We start from the raw sequence: 19400 nt of genomic DNA, 5'->3' as shown, positions 1-19400 counted from the left end.
TATCTGAGGAGTTGCTAATTGTCCAATCATCAGCAAACATCCCCACTTCTGACCTTATGATGGAAGGAAGGTCATTGAAGAAGCAGCTGAAGATGGTTGGGCCAACGACACTGAAGGAACTCCTTCAGTGGATGTCCTGGAACTGAGATGATTGACCTCCAACAACAAAAACCATCTTCCTTTGTGTTAGGTATGACTCCAACCAGCGGAGAGTTTTTCCCTTGACTCCCATTGACTCCAGTTTTGCCAGGGCTCCTTGATGCCCTACTCGGTCAAGTGCTGCCTTGATGTCAAGGGCAGTCACTCTCATCTCACCTCTGGAGTTCAGCTCTTTTGTCCATGTTTGAACTCAGGCTATAATGAGGTCAGGAGCTGAGTGATCCTGGCAGAACCCAAACCGAGCAGATTATTTCTAAGTGCCGCTTGAGAGCAGTTTTGAAGATCCCTTCCATCACTTTACTGATGATCATGAGTAGACTGATGGGACAGTATTTGGCCAGGTTGCATTTTTCCTGCTTTTTGTGGACGGGACATAGCTGGGCAATTTTCCAGATTGCCGGGTAGATGCCAGTGTTGTAGCTGTACTGGAACAGCTTGGCTAGGGGAATGGCAGGTTCTGGAGCACAAGTCTTCAGGGCTATTGTTGGGATATCATCAGGGCCCTTGGCTTTTGCAGTGTCCAGTGTCTTCTGCCATTTCTTGATATCATGTGGAGTGAATCAAATTGACTGAAGGCTGGCACCTGTAATGCTGGGGACCTCTGGAGGGGGCAGCAATGGATCATCCATGCAGCACCTCTGGCTGAAGATTGTTGCGAATGCTTCAGCCTCATCTTTGCACTGATATGCTGAGCTTTCCCATCATTGAAGATGTGGATGTTTGTGGAGTATCCTCCTCCAGTAAGTTGTTTAAATTGTCCACCACCATTAATGACTGGATGGGACAGGACTGGAGAGCTTGGATCTGATCCTTTGGTTGTGGAATCACTTAGCTTCACCAGGTTGATACCTCATTTTTAGCCTAGCGCTGCTCCTAGCATGACCTCCTACACTCTTCATTGAACCAGGGTTGATCCCCTTGCTTGGTGGTAATGATTGAGTGGGGGATACGGCAGGCAATGAGGTCACAGATTGTGGTTCAGTACAATTCTGCTGCTGATGGCCCACAGTGCCTCATGAATGTCCAGTTGCTGGATCTGTTCAAAAATTACCCAATTTAGCACGGTGGCAGTGCCACACAACACGGTGAAGGATATCCTCAACGTGAAGTCGGGACTTCGTCTCCACAAGGACTGTGCGGTGATTACTCCTACCGATGTTGTCACGGCCAGGTGCATCTGCAGTAGGCAGATTAATGAGGATGAGGTCAAGTATGCTATTCCCTCTTGTTGGTTTCCTCACCACCTGCCGCAGACCCAGTCTAGCAGCTATGCCTAAACCTAAAACCAGGAAAGGAGGGCAATTAAAAATAAGGATGAAAGATTAAATTTCTTCATTCAGAGGGCTGTCAAATCTTTGGAATGCTCTTCCACAGAGGGCTGTGGAAGCTGGAATATATTCAAGGTTGTGATAAGACAGATTTTTGATCTATAATGGAATTAGGAGATTTTTGGGGGGGCAGGCAAGAAAGTCGCATTAAGGCCACAATCAGGTCTTATTGAATGGCAGAGTAGACTTGATGGTCGAATGGACTACTCCTGCTCCTATTTCTTATATCTTAAGATCTATGCATTGCTAAATGCTGAAATATACAGCAATGTTGTCCCGGATGGTCAAATGGGACCATTTCACACTGTCTAGATTTGCATATTAAGAATGGCCAGCCACACATGCATTATAGTGGAGGGCTATCAGCATAAGCTGTTATTCAGGGGAGAAAGGGCAACAAAGATTAAAACATTAGAAAAATTATTATAAGGATGCTGTAAAGCATCAAAATGAAGTCCATCCCCATTACATCTTAGTATTCCTATTCTTTTACTTTTTGTATGGAATGTAGCTTTGCACATTTTTGCAATTTATAAGACAATTACCACCACAAACTGCATTTATTCCACTATTTTATTTAATTGAAAACTCATTCCAAAAGCCACAAATAGCAATAATAACGTTTAATTACACATCAAAAGGCCTCTGACATCTGAATGTGAATTGGCAAGTTAAGAGACTGACAGACTGTAATGAAACTTACCAGGCTTTAGATCGTAGTGTATAATGGGAGGCTTGATCTCATTTAGATACCGCAATGCATTTGCTATCTGCATTACAATGGATCTTGCTTCCTTCTCAGACATCAGTTTGTGCTGCTTCAGATAGAAGTCTAAATCATTTCCTTCACAGTATTCTAACACTGTACAAAATCTAAGGAAAGACAATTTACATTTTATTACACAACTCCTTCACTAGCACGTTTTGCAGATTCACTGCTTGAGACTGTGCAATTTGCTTGGTCCATTTTAACTATACCACTTTTGAACTATTCTTTGGCAGTTTTCCCCTGTAGTGAAATTTTATTACAGCTGGCAGCAACATCACCATAAACCTACCATGTTTTTAGACAGATGAAGACGACCTACTTTACAAGTAAGTCTTCTCAAATGTTACCAATTTTACTGGGGCTCGTGGCAACACCAAGAATTCACCATGTACAAATTATTCCCATTATCTTGCAGTGACATCATGACATAGTATATTGATATCACTACTCTATGCATCTGTACTGCTCAGAATGTCAAACTGTCACATTTTACAAAACAAAATACATGCAAAGAAACTGTTCAGTTAACACACTCCTGAGACTCTTGAAATATAAAAGTACTTCATTATTAGTTCTGTTGAAATCTATGGCAAAACTGCAAGTATTGTTTTTAAGAGACAGTTTATTCATTGTGAAAGGAAGGAAACCAAACTGCTAACCTGATGTAATCTTATTACCCTTTTGAAGATGGTGAACTTCCAAGTTGCCACATACTGCTTTCAGTTTTGACAGTCCATATCTATGCTGAATAGCAGCACAGGAGGACGGTTAAATATTGAGGGTTCAGATGAGATTCTCAAAACTCCAAAAACTTCAGCACATTGTGTATAAAAACTAGACACACTTTTACACTACTTCTGTATTTCGGGTTAAGAAAAAGCAATACCTGTGCAGTATCTTACTTATATTTTATTTGTTAAATTATAGAACTTTTGTATTTCATACTTCTAGATTTAGACAGAACAGAATTTGTTTGCCTTTACGTGGCCTTACGTACTTGTGCTGCTGCCACCTTTAATAACCTGTTTAGCTGTACATCAAGACACTCTCTCTTAAAATATGATCATTCAAGGCATCTGCGCATCCTACGTCCTGCTGCAGTACTTCACAAACATCAGAAATTGGTGTCATTGGCAAATTCCAACATTGCTCCCATAATTTCCACAATCCATACATAATAAAAGCAACGGGCCGTAACTTCCAACTACCATCGGAAACAGATGGCCTGCAGGGATTAGAGGAAATAAATACATACTTACCTGCCCTTAAAAATTACACTGACTCTTCTGTTCACCGGAGCTGCTCAGGGCCTGCTTCGAAAGACTCCTCATAGGCCCCAGTGAAGTGCAGTTCTGGCGGATTCAAGGAGGCCACACCTTTTTTACAGCACTAGCTGCTGTAAAGCAGCTAAGTTTAAAGGGCCAGTGAAACTGACAGGCCAGGGAGAAGGGAAGTGTCTATAGTAAGTGGATAGGATTTGGGGAGGTGAGGGGGGAAATCGGAGGTTGGGGGTTTGGGTGGTGAGGGTCAGAGGTTAGGAGGGGTGGGGGTCAAAGGTTGGAGGGTCGGGGGTAAGCTGTGTTGGGGGTGTGTGGGGGGGGGGGGTGTCGCGGTGGTGGTGGTAATCCCGTGGGAGTTGGTCTGGGTGTTTACAATAGTTACCCAGAAGTTAGGTATTAACTCTTCTTTAATTTTTCTGAGTAACTATTGGTGACACCGCATTTTCATATGGTTACTAGCGCAGGACAATTGTCCAGAGGAAATGTGCACTTCTGGACAACTGCCATGCAAACCCCTGCCTAGGAACTTCCGAGAGGGATTCCCCAGTGTGTCTTTGGGGCTCCCCCCACCCCCCCCAAAATTCGACGCTGGGGAGTTTGGACGTTACGGCCCAGTAAGTTGTCAGACAAAAATATTACATTTTTGGGACCCTCCCCACCAAATTTGTACACCAATAAGCAATATACATTGTAACTTTTCTTCATTTACTGCATCATAATCTATGCTAATGGAGTACAGTTTCCCCTTTGGGTGAAATTAGCAAAAAGGGCAAAAATTGTGCCAATTTTAAAAAGTTGTGAAGTTTTTGCTCGAACTCAATTGAATTTCACCAAACGCAAAATCTGCAATGAGCCAGTACAACCGAGCATTGTTTTAAAACTTAATTTTTAAAAAAATGTTTGTGAGTAACCCAATTTTTAATGACTGAAAAAGGCTTAAAGCTTTCTGGGCCCATTTCAAAGTTATATCAGGGTAGGGTAGTAAGTTTTTTAATAAATTAGAACGATGATATTCAGAAATCTTTAAAACATTCCTATTGGTGTCTTTCTGCCTAAGAGAATCAGCTTCAATTTCAAAGCCCCCTCAAAGACTTGTAAATGAGCACAAACAGCAGAAACTCCTAATGGTGATTAACCCATCCTGTGACAGTGTGGTCAGCGTTTAGTGCGGTATTTTTTTAAAAAATAGCAGAGAGGATCATGGAAACACTAGTTGTGCTGAATGTAATTTGCCCTTACAATTCCATTATCTTTTGTGCTGGTACATCTATTTCAGGTGAACGGTGTTGAAAATCAGCGCAATCAGGTGGAAGCTCCAGGCCAATATGTGGGCTTTGCAAAGATATGTAACAACCTTATTGGAAATCTGCAGCTGCTGAACTGAACTGCTACTATACTAATAAATGAGGCGCTGTAACCAAATGATTACCAACTGGAACCAATCGTAATCAAAACTTACACTATGAAATTCTCTTTAGCAAAATACCATGGCAGTGTTTGTTTTTTTTGAAACATGTAAAAAATCAACATACACCACCAAGGAAAGATAAATGGCATTTAAGTCTACTGAATCATGCTATTAAAATTTAATCTCATTACGGGGACCTTCAGCACCTCACACGAAGAATATCAAATGAACTATAAAAGTATAAATGGGGTGTTAAAGAATTTTAATTAGAATACCCATAAATGCCTTTTGCACCTAGTAACTAACCTTGAAGTTATGCATTTATTTTCCTCATAATTTACTTGCTAAGCTATGATCTGAGGCTAGCCTTCAGTTAGTTGGCTCCCCTTTAGTCTGGTTCTCCATATAAGACAGGCTCTCACCTTTTAATTAATATATAAGAATAGAGATTATATAGGAACATAAATGTAGGCCACTGATTTTAGCTGAAATGAGGCTGACCTCTTGCTTTTTCAAAGAAAGGAACACATTTATTCTGAAATCACAAAGCAGCATATACTTACGTGTCTGTATCCAGAGAGAAATAGTCATACAACTTAACTATCCTGGGATGATCCAGTTCTTTGTGTATTCTGTATTCTCTACATGCATGCCTAAAACCAACAATTAAAATAGTGCATATAATTCTACTTCATTCTGAAACTACGTAAAATTCTGTTTGCAGTTTTAAGGATGAAAACATACTTGTGATAGTTTTCTTTCTTTTCTTCCCTCCAGTTTTTGTTTAGTTGATGAATCTTCACTGCTGCATACCGTTGTTCAATCAAATCAAAGGCCTAACAAAAAATATTTTAAAATTGTACTTAGGAATGAAATTTAACACTCTATTAATGGCATCTCAAGATAATATATGAACATACCCTTATTTCAGGGCTTCAGATAAATCTTTTTAAAAATAAAACAAACCTCAATTATACTAACCAAGTGTTAGTATAACACAAAGTGTTTTGAAATATGTATAGCAAATGTTAAAATGCTTCGGATGAGATATCTTACTGATAGACTGTAAATTTCAATGATACTTGCCAACAGTGAAGGCTATTGTGCCAAACCATCTTACACAAAGGCCACTATCAGGAGTGCTCCCACACATTTGCACCACAAAGATAAAACATGGATCTGCACCTGAGAATCAGCAAGCAGTGATTTTTATTATGTCACTGTGGGCAGTTTACAAGAAGCCAGGTATTCCACACAAAAAGAGCTAAGGGAATTGCAAAATCAAAATTCTGCCAAAATAAATTGTATAGCTTAACTAAGAAGCCTTTCACCTGTAGTATGGATAATGAATTGATCCAACAGCAGCATTCCTTCGCAAGATGTAGAGAACTAACCACCGATTCCTAGCTAGGCAAACTGAACTGAATCCCCAAAATACACAGAGCATCATCAAGTCTATGAATGCCCAGGGGAGGAGGAAGGTGGATTAAAAGTAGCTGCCAAACAGTATTATAGGAGCAATAGATATCTACTGCTATGTCAACACTAAAGGAAATGTGTTTATTACATGATTATAAAATGGATATGGATATTGAAAGCCATTCAATCAATCCAAACTCATCTTCTGCAAAATAACCTACAGACCACTGCAGGAGTTTTCAACGGGGAGTCCACAAGATCTTCTAAAAAAAAAGGATTTCTTGAACTAAAGCTGGTGTTCAATATCAATGATCAGGCCCAGAAAGGTGCTGCCACTTAGTGGTTCCGCTAGGAGCTGCAGCTATAAAGATCTCAGAGCATTGCTTTCAGCATCTGAAACAAAAACAGAATTACCTGGAAAAACTCAGCAGGTCTGGCAGCATCGGCGGGGAAGAAAAGAGTTGACGTTTCGAGTCCTCATGACCCTTCGACAGAACTTGCGAGTTCTGTCGAAGGGTCATGAGGACTCGAAACGTCAACTCTTTTCTTCCCCGCCGATGCTGCCAGACCTGCTGAGTTTTTCCAGGTAATTCTGTTTTTGTTTTGGATTTCCAGCATCCGCAGTTTTTTTGTTTTTATAGCTTTCAGCATCTGGTTTATTCACAAGTCCTCAATGGTTCCTTGTTCTGACCAACATAGGGGTAGAGAACTGGTCCAGAAACAATTCCCTTTCAGTTGGTGGCCAAGATAATTGGTGGGAGGAGGAGAAGCAGATTAAAATTTTGTTCAGGTTCCTTCATTTATATTGCTTGTCTTAATGTCACACCTGATACTTTCCACCTGTGTTGAAAAACATCCACAACAGAAGATCGTGATTTACAGTCATGGGCTGATAAAAATCTCACACACAACTGTTCACTCTCCCAAATATAAAGAAAAGTGAACAAGAGTCTCCAATGCTGTCGGTCCCTTAGAAGCAATATTAAATGTGATGTCCTAAAGACAACTCCATAGTGAGTGTGAGTAAAGCAAGAGTTTAACTTCTTTGATCCTTCTATGGACTGTGATGAAGGCACCAACAGATTCATTTCAGGCCAGACACTGCAGGACTAGAGCAGAATGGATTAGTAACAACTGTGTAATTAATGATTCTAGGAAATCAATAACAAAAAATAAATACAGGGTCCAGAAGCAGATCCCTAACTCTATTCCTGACAAACTCTACTGACTTGACTGCAGAGAGTTTCGGTGCACGTTGACATAACCAAGGCTTATGAACTCTGAAATATGTTCCAAGTGCCCCACTATAGTTTATAGAGAATATCAAGGCTGTGTCCACAATACTGAGCATTGGGACAGTTCTCGTTGGTTCAGTCTCCAGGCAATGCCTCTAGCTCAGCAATTCGCAAATTCTGGTTGTGACCTCAATTTAGGTCATAAAAAAGGTGAATGGGGTCATGAACTCCCTCTCCTCTGAGATTAAGCATTGCACTGGCACCAAGAATCAGTCAGAGTCCAGTCCAGTCCATGTCTCAGTCTCTCTCTTCTGGCCATGGGCTCAGACCCGTGGCCTGTTCACTAAGTCTTCTGTCACCGAGGAATATGGAGTGCTTGGCTGAAATCTCAGTGGCCAGTAACTGTTGCATGTTCTATGCCTTTTTAGAAGCTTTCCACATTCCACACACACTGGCCCTGACATAAACCCGGCAGTGATGCCTCCGCTGTTAAGCAGTAGCCTGAGCCCAACACTGTCACCATGGTGCTGTGGTAAGTTTCTGTCACATTGCTGCGGCAAATAACCTTTTAATTAAGATGATATTTGTGTGCTTTTTAATGGACTTCTCAGTGTACAAGCTGTTGTGAAGTCTGTCAGCAGGGCTAAGCGCCACAGGCAATTCTAGTGTGCAAAAGCAAATGTTACACTTCTCAATGTTAGATTTTGATGCAGACTGCATGCTCCATGTACTTTTCCCAATTGTCTGTCCTCTTCAACTACTTTCTTACCTAAGTACTGGTATTCTGTCGTTTCTGCTCACTCCCCCGCCAACAATTATTTTTGATTGAATGATCAGCAAGAGAACCTGTTTCCAAAAATCATGTGATCTCTATACCCTTTGTAAGGAGTCTATTTCCAGATGGAAGAAATTAAAATTGTATGTAGTAAGTCAGCTAATCTGGTGCTACAGACCATCCTGGGCTCCAACTTCAGCCACTTCAAGATCCTCAACCTGTGCCTCTGCCCCTCCCTGTCCAAAGTCCATGAGTTGGAGCGGCTTGGATGAGGTAGTGAACTGGGAGCGCATAAAATAACATCTTTACAAATACTTTGTTTTTACAGATTTTCTTATTTATGTGATGTATTACATGTTGATCTATAATAATGCAAACTTTAATAATTATATACTGAATGCTATGTTGCTTTGTTTTTGTTGGCATCTGGGATCGCGAGTGTTAAAACAGGATTGTATTAGAAAATAGTTTGGGAAGCTCTCGCAACTGTCCTCCTAAGTCTCTCAATTCCCCCTTTAGCCATAAGATTAGGAAACTGTCTTTAGCATGGTGGGTGGGATTACACAGGGCTGAAGCAGGATGCCAGCCTCTTAGCTGCTCTCAACATTTAATTACAGTGCCATTTACCATGGTTCACCCTCCACTAGCTACGACATGTGAAATACATAGCACATTGTCGGGGCTTAGCCAGGGCGTGCTCACCTTGGTTTGGTCATTCCTGTTACTTATGCACAGTTTGCTTTTACCCAGTGTTCCTCTCATGAGATGAGATCCCCTTTTCCTAAAAATCTACCTCATAACTTGGTCTTGGATCTGGTAAGTGGAGCAGAGAAAGTCCTTCTACTGATATCTAGGTGTTCAGATCCCCACATCTTGATAGACATGTTGTTCATAACCCCAGCAACAAATTCCACATTAAGCAAAATATGTTTCATCGTAAACAACGTTTTATACAGAAAAGATATTAACGGCGTTTTACAAGGGTTTGTGGAGTTTTTATAACACAGGAAAAAAGTTTGAGAACCTCTGGTCTATTGCACAACTGTTCACGTTTAATTTGAAGTAGTCCTCCAGATTTACCTTTTCTAGACCATTACTAGACCATTTTCTAGACCTTACCTACTTTTAGGAGATCCCCTCTGAGCTGCCTTCTTTCAACACTGAAATGTCCACATTTTTTCAGTTTTGTGGAACTTCTCTGTTCTGCATCTGTTGAATATCTCAACTAAGTCTCAGTTAACAAAACTGAACACAGCAGTCAAAGTATGGCCTGAACACACTGCACAGTTTATAACTAACTTCCTCCAAATCATACTCTGCCGCTTTGGCTATATAATTTAACATTTTATTGGCTCTGCTAGTTGCAGCTCTGTTGTGATTGGATATGTTAAACAAACTCGACCAATACTCTTAAATCTTTCTCAAAAACACTCAGCTATTTCACACCAATTCAAGAAGTACTTGTATCATCTTTTGTTTCTTCCGATCTCCATACGTTTGTCATGACATTCATCTACTGCCAGACAGAGGGAATATTGATAAGTTTGGTCAACAACAACTAACACTTATAGAGCAACTTGAACAAAATAAAACATCCCAAATGCTTCACAGGAGCAATTGAGAACAAAACATGACATTGAACCACTTAAGGAGATATTCGGTTAGATGTCCAAATGGTTAAAGAGGTAGGTTTGAAGGACTGTCTTAAAAGGATGAAAGTGAGGTAGAGGAGAGGTGTGAGAAGGGAATTTCAGCACTTAGGGCTTAGACCAACTCCATCCCTCTTTAGGTAACAGTCTGTGACCAAAACAGTCTGTTTACAACTTTAGTGACCACATTTGGCTCCAAGATGAACTTCCAACCACATATGCGCACCAACGCCAAAGACTGTCTATTGCCCCTTCCATAAACTTACCCCTGTCTCAGCTCATCTGCTGCTGAAACACTCGTCCATGCCATTGTACTCCTGGTTGGTTTCCTATATATTATTCTCCATAAACCTGTCATCCAAAACTCTGCTGTGTCCTAACTGCACCAAGTCCTGTTCGCCCCTCCTAATCCACATTGGCTCAGTCAAGCAATGTCTTGATTTTAAAATTCCTATCCTTATTTTCAAATCCTTCCATGGCCTCACCCGTCCCTATTTCTACAATCAATTCCTGCCCCATAACTCTCCAAGATATCTGCGTTCATCTAATTCAGACCTCTTGTACATCCTGATTTTGATTGTTCCACCATTAGCAGTTGCTGATTAAACCAGTTGTGCCCCATATCCTCTCAAATCTGTGACCCTTGGACAAAGGGAGCGGCGAACCATGCCGGGAAGGCAGCCAGGGTGAGAGAGAGTAATGGTTTTATCGGGGACTAAGGCCTCAAAGGTGAAGGTAATGGTGTGGTTGAGAAAATCAGTAGCTGGGTAAGTCTGGCAAACAGAATGCTATAGGCTGGATTTAGACAGTGCAGTTCCAAGTGAATTGATGAAAAGCTTTTTCCAGGATGGATACAGAAGGAGATGCAGTTAAAGTGTGGAAAGGGGGTGTGGGTGAAGAGTGATGGAAATGATCAGAGATGACTTTATCTTAACAAAAACAAAACACTTTGGATACTGGAAATCTGGAATAAAAACAAAGTTCTGGAAAAGATCAGCAAGTCTGGCAGCATTATGGAGAGAAAAACAGAGTTCACGTTTTGAATCAATATGACTCTACTTTGGAATTGAAGGGAGGTAAAAATGTGTTGGGGTTTATACAGTTGAAAAGGGGGAGGGGTGGGACAAAAGGGAACATCTAGGACAGGTTAGAGTGCTAGAGAGATTAAACATCAAAGATGTCATGGAACAAAAGACAAAGGGAGTGGTAACGGTTGTAGTAAAGAAACAAAGAATTGGTCCAGAGTAGGTGTTTATGACAGAATGATGAACAGCTCTGTCTGAAAGCATGGCATTATCTGTGATTGACGCAATGGAACTAGCAAGACCGTATGAGAAGGCAAGGTCAAAGGGGTGGGTGTGAATATGCGTTGGGGAGTTTACAAGGAGGAAGAGATTTAGGCAGGATCAGAGATCAGTGAATTTGAGAGAGAGCAAGAAGATTTTAGGTGGAGGTTGAAATCAGTGAGGATGAGAACTGTCGGTGCAGAGACTGAGGGAAGAAAAGAGTGAAGATATCACAGTGAAGAAGTTCGAATTGCACTTGTGAGGACGGTAGGGAACAATGATATTGAATAAGAGGCAAGAAAGGCGGAACAAGGTGAGATGTTCAAAGGAGGAGAAAATGCCAGAGGAGTCAGAGGTTAAGCCTAGGTGTGATCTGGTGATAAGTGCCACGTTGCCAGCGCGGCGGTCTTGACAGGGCAAGTGGTAGAAAATACAAGAAGGCAGGGAGGAGTCCTTAAGGGAAAAAGGGTCACTTGGCAGTGGTGCCAGAACCAGGAGGTAACATCAGAGAGGAATATCAAAGTGCACAGGATACTGGGAGAGATAAACAACAGTTGAGTAGGAAATTGTAAGTTATTAGGTGGGTTCAGAGTAAGGGAAAAAGTAATAAATCAGGGTTACTGTGCACGTATCTGAATGCAGAGAGCATGGTAATTAAGATTGGTGAATTACAGGTATAGATTGCCATGTGATGTGGTAGCTATAACATAGTCCTGGCTCAAAGAACAATAGGACTGGGTATTAAATATTCCTGAATACAAGGTGTTCAGGAAAGAGAAAAAGGAATAAAACAGATAGTTGGTGGTACTGGTTAAGGAGAACATTGCACTGCTGGAGAGAGAGACCCAGAGGGGTCACAGACAGAATCTATTTGGCTAAAGGCAAGGAACAAAAAAGGTGCAATTAAGTTGTTCACTGTAGTCCATACGGCAAATGTTATACGAACAAAAGAACAAGGTGCAGTAGGCCATTCAGCCCCTCAAGCCTGCTCCGCCATTTAATAAGATAACGGTTGATTGATAGTAACCTGAAATCTGCATCACACCTACTGCCGATAACCTATACGAACATGCTTTATAGCAAAAAAAAAAATTCAATTATTTTAAAAAGAGACTAAAACTACATTCCAGTGACATGAGTTCACAGCCAAGGATTTGCATCACCTCACTATCACTATTTGCAACACTGCTCCCTCCACATTCCAACATCACTGAGATCGAGTCTACCTGTCTGCAAAACCCTACCGAAGACAATGACCTCAGGGGAACGTGAATGAACCACACCCTCTATTCTGCTAACACAGCGTCCAGATACTCATCTAGGTACTTAACTGGGATGGAGACAAACTATTAAATATAACCACTTGTACAATGGCTGAGGGGGGGGGGGGGATTCCCACACATGATCTAATCAAGCTACAATCAAAATACACTGGCCATGATCTTATTTGGATCCCTGGCCAGTTGGGGAGATGTAATGTGACAACACGATCTGTTGTGCATTTTAAGCAGCTGCTTTCTCTGCAGGACAGCACAAGCAGCTGAGATGCTGAAGAAAGAACCTGAGTGGGTTTCTTTCACTTTCTCTCTCTCTCCACCTAACTTACAAGCTTTTGAACCCTATCTGCTGAATGTGATTACACAAGGTACCGCAGACAGAGCTTTCCGAAAGAGGTCAGCCCAACAAGACAGTCTCCAGAAGAACAGACAAATCATCCATCTGCACCTATAAATCGCCTCAATGCCGGAAGCATTAGGGCCACCTAGTGAAAGTAGCAGGACAACTGAATTCAGCCTGAAGCCAGACAATTCACCAAACTCCACAAACCATATACCTCTAATTTTATTGGACTCTTAACTCACTAAATCTATCCTTCTCCAAACCGTAATCTACTTGTGTGCGTGCAAAAGTCAGAGCATATTTTATTATTTTACTTAGATTGGGTTAAATACAATAAATGCTAGTCTCTTTTCTTTGTTAAAACTGAAGAAAAACTGTCTGATTGTATCTGTTATGATCAGTGTATAAATAGTTAAACACTCACTGAATTGGCAAGTATATCTGTTTTAATAAAAAACCTGTTGCAGTCAAATGAGGAGAGGAAAAAGAGGGGAGCCAATTGACCCTTCCTCACCTGATCATAACACACATCCGCAAGGAAATTACAGAGAGGTACAAGAATTACTGAGCGTTATAATGTGGGGCTTTAACTATCCAAATATGGACTGGGATAGTAGTAGTGTAAAGGGCAGAGAGGGATAAAGGTTCCTAGAGTGTGTTCAGGAAAATTTTCTACAGCAGCATGTTTCCAGTTCAACAAGAAAGGAGGCATTGCTAGACCTGGTACTTGGGAATGAAATGAGCCAAGTGGATCAAGTGTCAGTGGGAGAATGTTTAGGAGGCCATGACCATTGTATCATAAGCTTTAGGTTGGATATGGAAAATGACAAAGAACAATTTAGAGTAGGAATAATTAACTGGGGGAAAGCAAACTTCAATGGGGTAAGAATGGATCTGGGCCAGATAAATCTGAATCAAAGGTTGGCTGGCAAAATGGTAACTGAACAGTGGGCTACCTTTAAAGAAGAGATAGTGTGGATAGCCAAGGTATATTCCAAAAAGGGGTAAGGTTGGGCAAGTAAATCCAGAGTTCCCTGAATGATGAAAGAGATAGAGATTATAAAGAAGAAGGAAAAGTGTGCTTCTGACAGATGTCAGATGGATAATACAACCAAGAACCAGGCTGAAGATAGAATGTTCAGAGGGGGAGTGAAAAAGCATAAAAGAAGCAAAGAGAAAGTATGAAAAGAGACTGGCAGTTAACATAAAAGGGAATCCCAAAGTCTTCTATAGACGTATAAATAGTAAAAGGGTGGGAAAGAGGAGTGGGGCCGACTGGGGACCAAAAAGGGGATTTATGCATGGAAACGGGGCATAACTGAGATATTAAATGAATACTTTGCATCGGTCTTTTTTTAAATTCATTCATGGGATGTGGGCTTTGTTATCTGGTTCAGCATTTATTGTCCATCCTTGGTTGCCCTTGAGAAGGTGGTGGTGGGCTTCCTTCTTGAATCACTGCAGTCCATCTGGTGTAGGAAGATGATCCTGCCCAGGTCATGGTGAAAGAGGAGGTAATTCAGAGACTTTAAGGGTTTAATATTAATAGGGTGGTGATATTGGATGGGCTGTCTGTACTTAAAATTAATAAGGCACCAAAACCAGATGAGATCCATCTAAGGATACTGAGGGAATTGAGCATGAAATTGGAGGCACTGGCCTTAATTTTCCAGTCTTCCTTAGACTCAGGGGTGCTGCCAGGAGGCTGGAGAATCACAAATGTTATACCCTTGTTCAAAAATGGGCATAAAGATAAGCCCAAAAACTACAGACCAGTCAGTTTAACTTCGATAGTGGAGAAGCTTCTAGAAACAATAACTCGGGGAAAAAATTAATAGTTGCTTGGGCAAATGCATGTTAATTAAGCAAAGTCAGCACAGATTTGTTCAGGGTAAGTCATGTTTAACTAACTTGGAGTTTTTTGAAGAGCTAACAGAGAGGATTGACGAGGATAATGTTGTTGGTGGTGTACATGGATTTCTAAAAGGCATTTGACAAAGTGACACACAATAGATTTGAGAACAAAGTTATAGCTCATGAAATAAAAGAGACAGTAACAACATGGATACGCAATTGGCTGTGACAGGAAACAGACAGTAGAGGTGAATGGATGTTTTTCAGACTAGAGGAAAAGTGTACACAGGACATCTCTAGGGGTTGGGGTTGGGAGCCTTGTGCTTCCTGATATATATTAATGACCTAGACCTTAGTGTATAATGCACAATTTCAAAATTTGCAGATGCTATGAAACTTGGAAGCATTGTGACTTGTGAGGAGGATAGTGTAGAACTTCAAAGGACATAGACAACTGGTGAATGGGCGGACAAGTTGCAGATGAAGTTCAATGAAGAGAAGTGTGAGATGATTCACTGTGGTAGGAAGAACATGGAGAGACAATATAAAATAAAGGGTGCAATTCTAAAGGGGATATAGGAGGAGAGGGACCTGGTTGTATATGTGCATAAGTCATTGAAGGTGGCAGGACAAGTTCAGAATGCGATTAAGAAAGCATACAGCATCCTCGGCCTTATTAATAGGGGCACTGAGTATAAGAGCAAGGAGGTTATGTTAAACGCCAGTTCGGCCTCAACTGGAGTACTGTGTCCATTTCTGGGTGCCACACTTTAGGAAAGATGCAAAGGCATTAGAAACTACTGAAAGAGTCACAAGAATGGTTCTAGTGATGAGGAATTTCAATTATGTAGACAGATTGAAGAAGTTTGGATCATTTTCCTTGAACAGAAGGTTCAGAGGAGATTTGATAGAGGTATTCAAAATCGTGAGGAATCTGGACAGAGCAGATAGGGAAAAACTGTTCCCACTGGTGGACGAATTGAGAAGAGGGCACAGATATAAGGTAACTGGCAAAAGAAGCAATGGCATCATGAGGAGAAACCTTTTCATGCAGCAAGTGGCAAGGATCTGGAATGCACTGCCTGAGAGTGTGGTGGAGGCAAGTTCAATCGAGGCATTCAAGAGGGAATTGGATTATTATCCAAAGAAGAAGAATGTGCAGCGTTATGGGGAGAAAGATAGGGGAATGGTAGTAGGTGAACTCATTCAGAGGGCCGGCGCAGATATGGCAGGCTGAATGGCCTCCTTCTGTGCTGTAACAATTCTGTGATCATCCCTCAACCAGAAAACGTGGCTATGGTGCTAATGCAATAATCTACAACAAATTCATAAATGGCAAGGGCCTCACTCAGGGATTCTGGAGGGAGATGTGTAGAGGGGTAGTCAGACCTGATCCTACGGCAGAGTCCACAGTGCGAGGGATGAGCTGGACAAGGAAGCAGATAGCAAGATTAGCCCCAAGCAGGGTACTGGGTGGGAAGACAGTGGGACGGGGCAATGGGGATTGCTGCTCATAATGAACCAGCACCAAATGCCTCAGTGAGGCCTTTGGTGGATGCTAAGAGAGGCATATAGGGAAGCTGCAGCCTTATCAAAGAGTGAGTCAAGCCCGGGACAGCAGCAAGACAGCAGGAAGATTGAGGATTGCTGATGGTTGTGGTAGGAAATTGGGAGGGAAGAGTACCTGAAAGTGGAGAAGTGAAGGAGGCATGGCAATAGAAGAGAAGAGTCAAGGAGGAGTAAAAAGTTAAAAGAGCAAAAGCAGAAATAGAGTGATATCCTTTTATTGAGTTTGAAGCATTGGCCAGGTTTGACTAATGTGCACTGCTAAATCCAAATCATTAATGATTTTTAAAAAATGCCACAACATTGTCTACTAAACTCTGAAGTGCTTGCATCATTTGTGAATATTACCAGGATGCAGTCCATTACTCGTCGTCTTACTATTACCCAAAGATATTGCCATAAATTATTTAATAATTAAGCATGCACATTTTATGTTTTTCCTTTACTATAGAGTCCTCCTACTTTTAATTCAGTATTTAATGAAGATAACCAAGTTCAGCAATTTTTCTCTACCATACAGTTTATTAAAAAATGCACCCCAATTTAAATTGAGAGTTAAAACAACTGATATGCCAAACAATTAATCTCAATCTTCACAGATGTCAACAAACTCAAATGTAGTTTGGACTTGCATCCTCAGACAAAAATAATGAGAGGCACCAAATTAATAATTTTGTAATGGCAGTTATGGGATGCATTGTTTATAATTATCCATATCAATTTAAATTTCCAAAACTTAATTCAGTCGAAATGAGACAAACTCAATGAAAAATTTAGTAAACAATAAAAGGATTTTCCAACGTGGGCCTTGAGATAAAATATCATTTATTTGCTGAAAAACATCTATGTGAATGTCAACAAGGAATATTTTAAATTTAAATATAGATTTCCTACAGGTTTGCATAAGTGCTGAACAGACATTATATACTGCAGCACACAAAAAAACACCTTCAGATACCCTTTTTCTTCTCTTATTAATTCAATATTAAATTAGTGAGCTCATTTAAGCACAGTCCAGGGCAGATATGTGCCCAGATTCACAACTGCTGATAGTCATTCAATAAGTGCACACATTCTTCCTGAAGTTGTTCTTGTTCGAAATAGAATACTTCAATAAAGGAAACAGGAATAAGCCATTCAGCCTTACGAGCCTGTTCTGTCATTCATTAGCTTAACCTGGTCCATACCTCAATTTCATTTACCCAACTGTTGCTCCATATATGCCTTAATAACAATAATCTATTGATCTCAATTATGAAAATTTCAATTAATTCAGTACCCAAGCATTTAACTTGAAGCTACCACAGTTAATCACTGATCTGAGAAGCTGGTAAACTGAATGACACCCCGGGTAAGAAGATTGGTTTTATTTTGAACATAAAATGTCTCAAGACAATTAAAACCAGTAAGATGATGTATTAATCACTGACCAAACTAAGTTTAAAAAAAAATGACTCACCAGTCATCAATACATAGAAACTGGAATATTGCTGAAAAAAGACATGTTGAAGCTTTTCATCTTACACTCATCAGGACATTCACAAGAATACCAAATACCTCAAGGAAGCCATAGGCATTTGCACTGTAGCACTCTACCTGGCATCTAGACTCACCGCCATTATGTGAATCAACATTCATTGAACTTATGAACACAGCAGCTGCGCAGGTGAGTTCAGTTTTAATGATACCATGTATGCTCAAATAGATGGTGTTGCCATGGGATCCCGTCTAGGCTTAGCTCTTGGAAACATCTTTGTTGGGTTCCATGAGAAATGTGTCTTCGATGGAATGACAATTAACCCCCTGCCCCTTGCATATTTCTGATATGTAGATGATAAATTTGCTATATTTGAATCCACAGCTGCATGTATGAATTTCCTTACAGACACTTAATGGGCTCTATCCTATGCTCAAATTCGCCTTTGAAATGGAGCAGTCAAATAAGCTCCTTTTTCTTGAAGTGCTAGTTGAGAAACCTGCTGGAGGTTCTCTGTTACCATCTACTTTCACTGGCCAATATACGTGTTGAGATTCCAACAGTTCCACACGTTAAAAGATTGGTCTTATTGGCAACCTTATAAACAGGGCACAAGCCATTTGCTCACCATGCAAACTTGATGCCGAATTAGGGTGCATCAAAGCCATCCTGCAAGTTAATGGCTACCCTGATCAGATCATTGCTTGTTGTATAACGCACAAACTTGTGAATGTGCCTAAGGTGGCCATTTTCAGTCCTGAAAAGTACCCAGTTTACCTCAGATTACGCTGGAAGGGTAAGGTGTCTCAAAAATTTGAGTAACAGGTGGAGCTAACAGTTTCAAGTATCTACTGTGCAGTAACAATATGAGTGGTGATTGCCACTGACAGGATGCTGCCAAAAAGACGTTCTGCCTATCACACAAATGAGAAATGTGATATATGAATTTCAGTGCTGGTGTGATGCTAGGTATGTAGGCCGTTCGCCCCAAAGGCTGGCAGATTGCATCAAACATTAAGTCCCTTTGGCTGTTTGCAACAGGCAAGGTACTGATAGTACTTAACCAGCCTGTGCTTGCAGAACTCAAAACACAATGTCCAACATTAGATGTGATTCCGTGATTGGACAACATTTATTACACAATCCTGAATGTGCTAAGAATAATGCTGATAACCAATTAAAAATGATCAGTCGGACTCGCTTTGTGGCACACTTACGCATGCTAGAAGCTACATATATTAACACAGTGCCCTGTCCTTTGCAGTCAGAAAGGACATGTAAACATTGCACCTGCTTGAACTGAACAAAATAGGTGACATCCATTCTCTAGTTCATTCCCCAGGGCAATGCCTTGATCAGAGTCAACCTGCCTGGTTTGAGTTTAAACAGAGTTTTGCATTTAAGTGTCAGTCATCAGTTAACTGGTGCATACTCCATGGCAACGCCTCTACCAATCAGACTACACTTGCCAATGAATCAGCATTCTCTTCTTGTGATACGTAAATTGTTGCTCCCTTTACATTTGATATTCTTGCTAATGTCCTGATGAGTGCAAGGCAAAAAGCTTCAATATGT

General features: G+C 40.8%; 1 protein-coding gene across 7 annotated transcripts in view; it reads right to left on the bottom strand.

Annotated features, from left to right (window-relative positions):
* The window catches only part of tlk1a (tousled-like kinase 1a), a 192625-nt gene that overhangs the window by 12991 nt on the left and 160234 nt on the right, over positions 1-19400 (bottom strand). For all 7 annotated transcript variants that reach the window (XR_005944582.1, XM_041200926.1, XM_041200927.1 and 4 more), the window contains 3 exons: positions 5689-5780; positions 5508-5597; positions 2191-2360 (listed from right to left, as the gene is read on the bottom strand). Coding sequence is in view for 6 of the 7 variants with exons in the window: in XM_041200926.1 (XP_041056860.1) it covers positions 2191-2360; positions 5508-5597; positions 5689-5780 (352 nt within the window). In the remaining variant the exon portion in view is untranslated. The remainder of the gene's footprint in view (positions 1-2190; positions 2361-5507; positions 5598-5688; positions 5781-19400) is intronic.

Source organism: Carcharodon carcharias, chromosome 12 (genome assembly GCF_017639515.1).
Source record: "Carcharodon carcharias isolate sCarCar2 chromosome 12, sCarCar2.pri, whole genome shotgun sequence".
In the NCBI taxonomy this organism is placed as follows: Eukaryota; Metazoa; Chordata; class Chondrichthyes; order Lamniformes; family Lamnidae; genus Carcharodon; species Carcharodon carcharias.
This window is presented reverse-complemented; position numbering and strand designations above follow the sequence as displayed.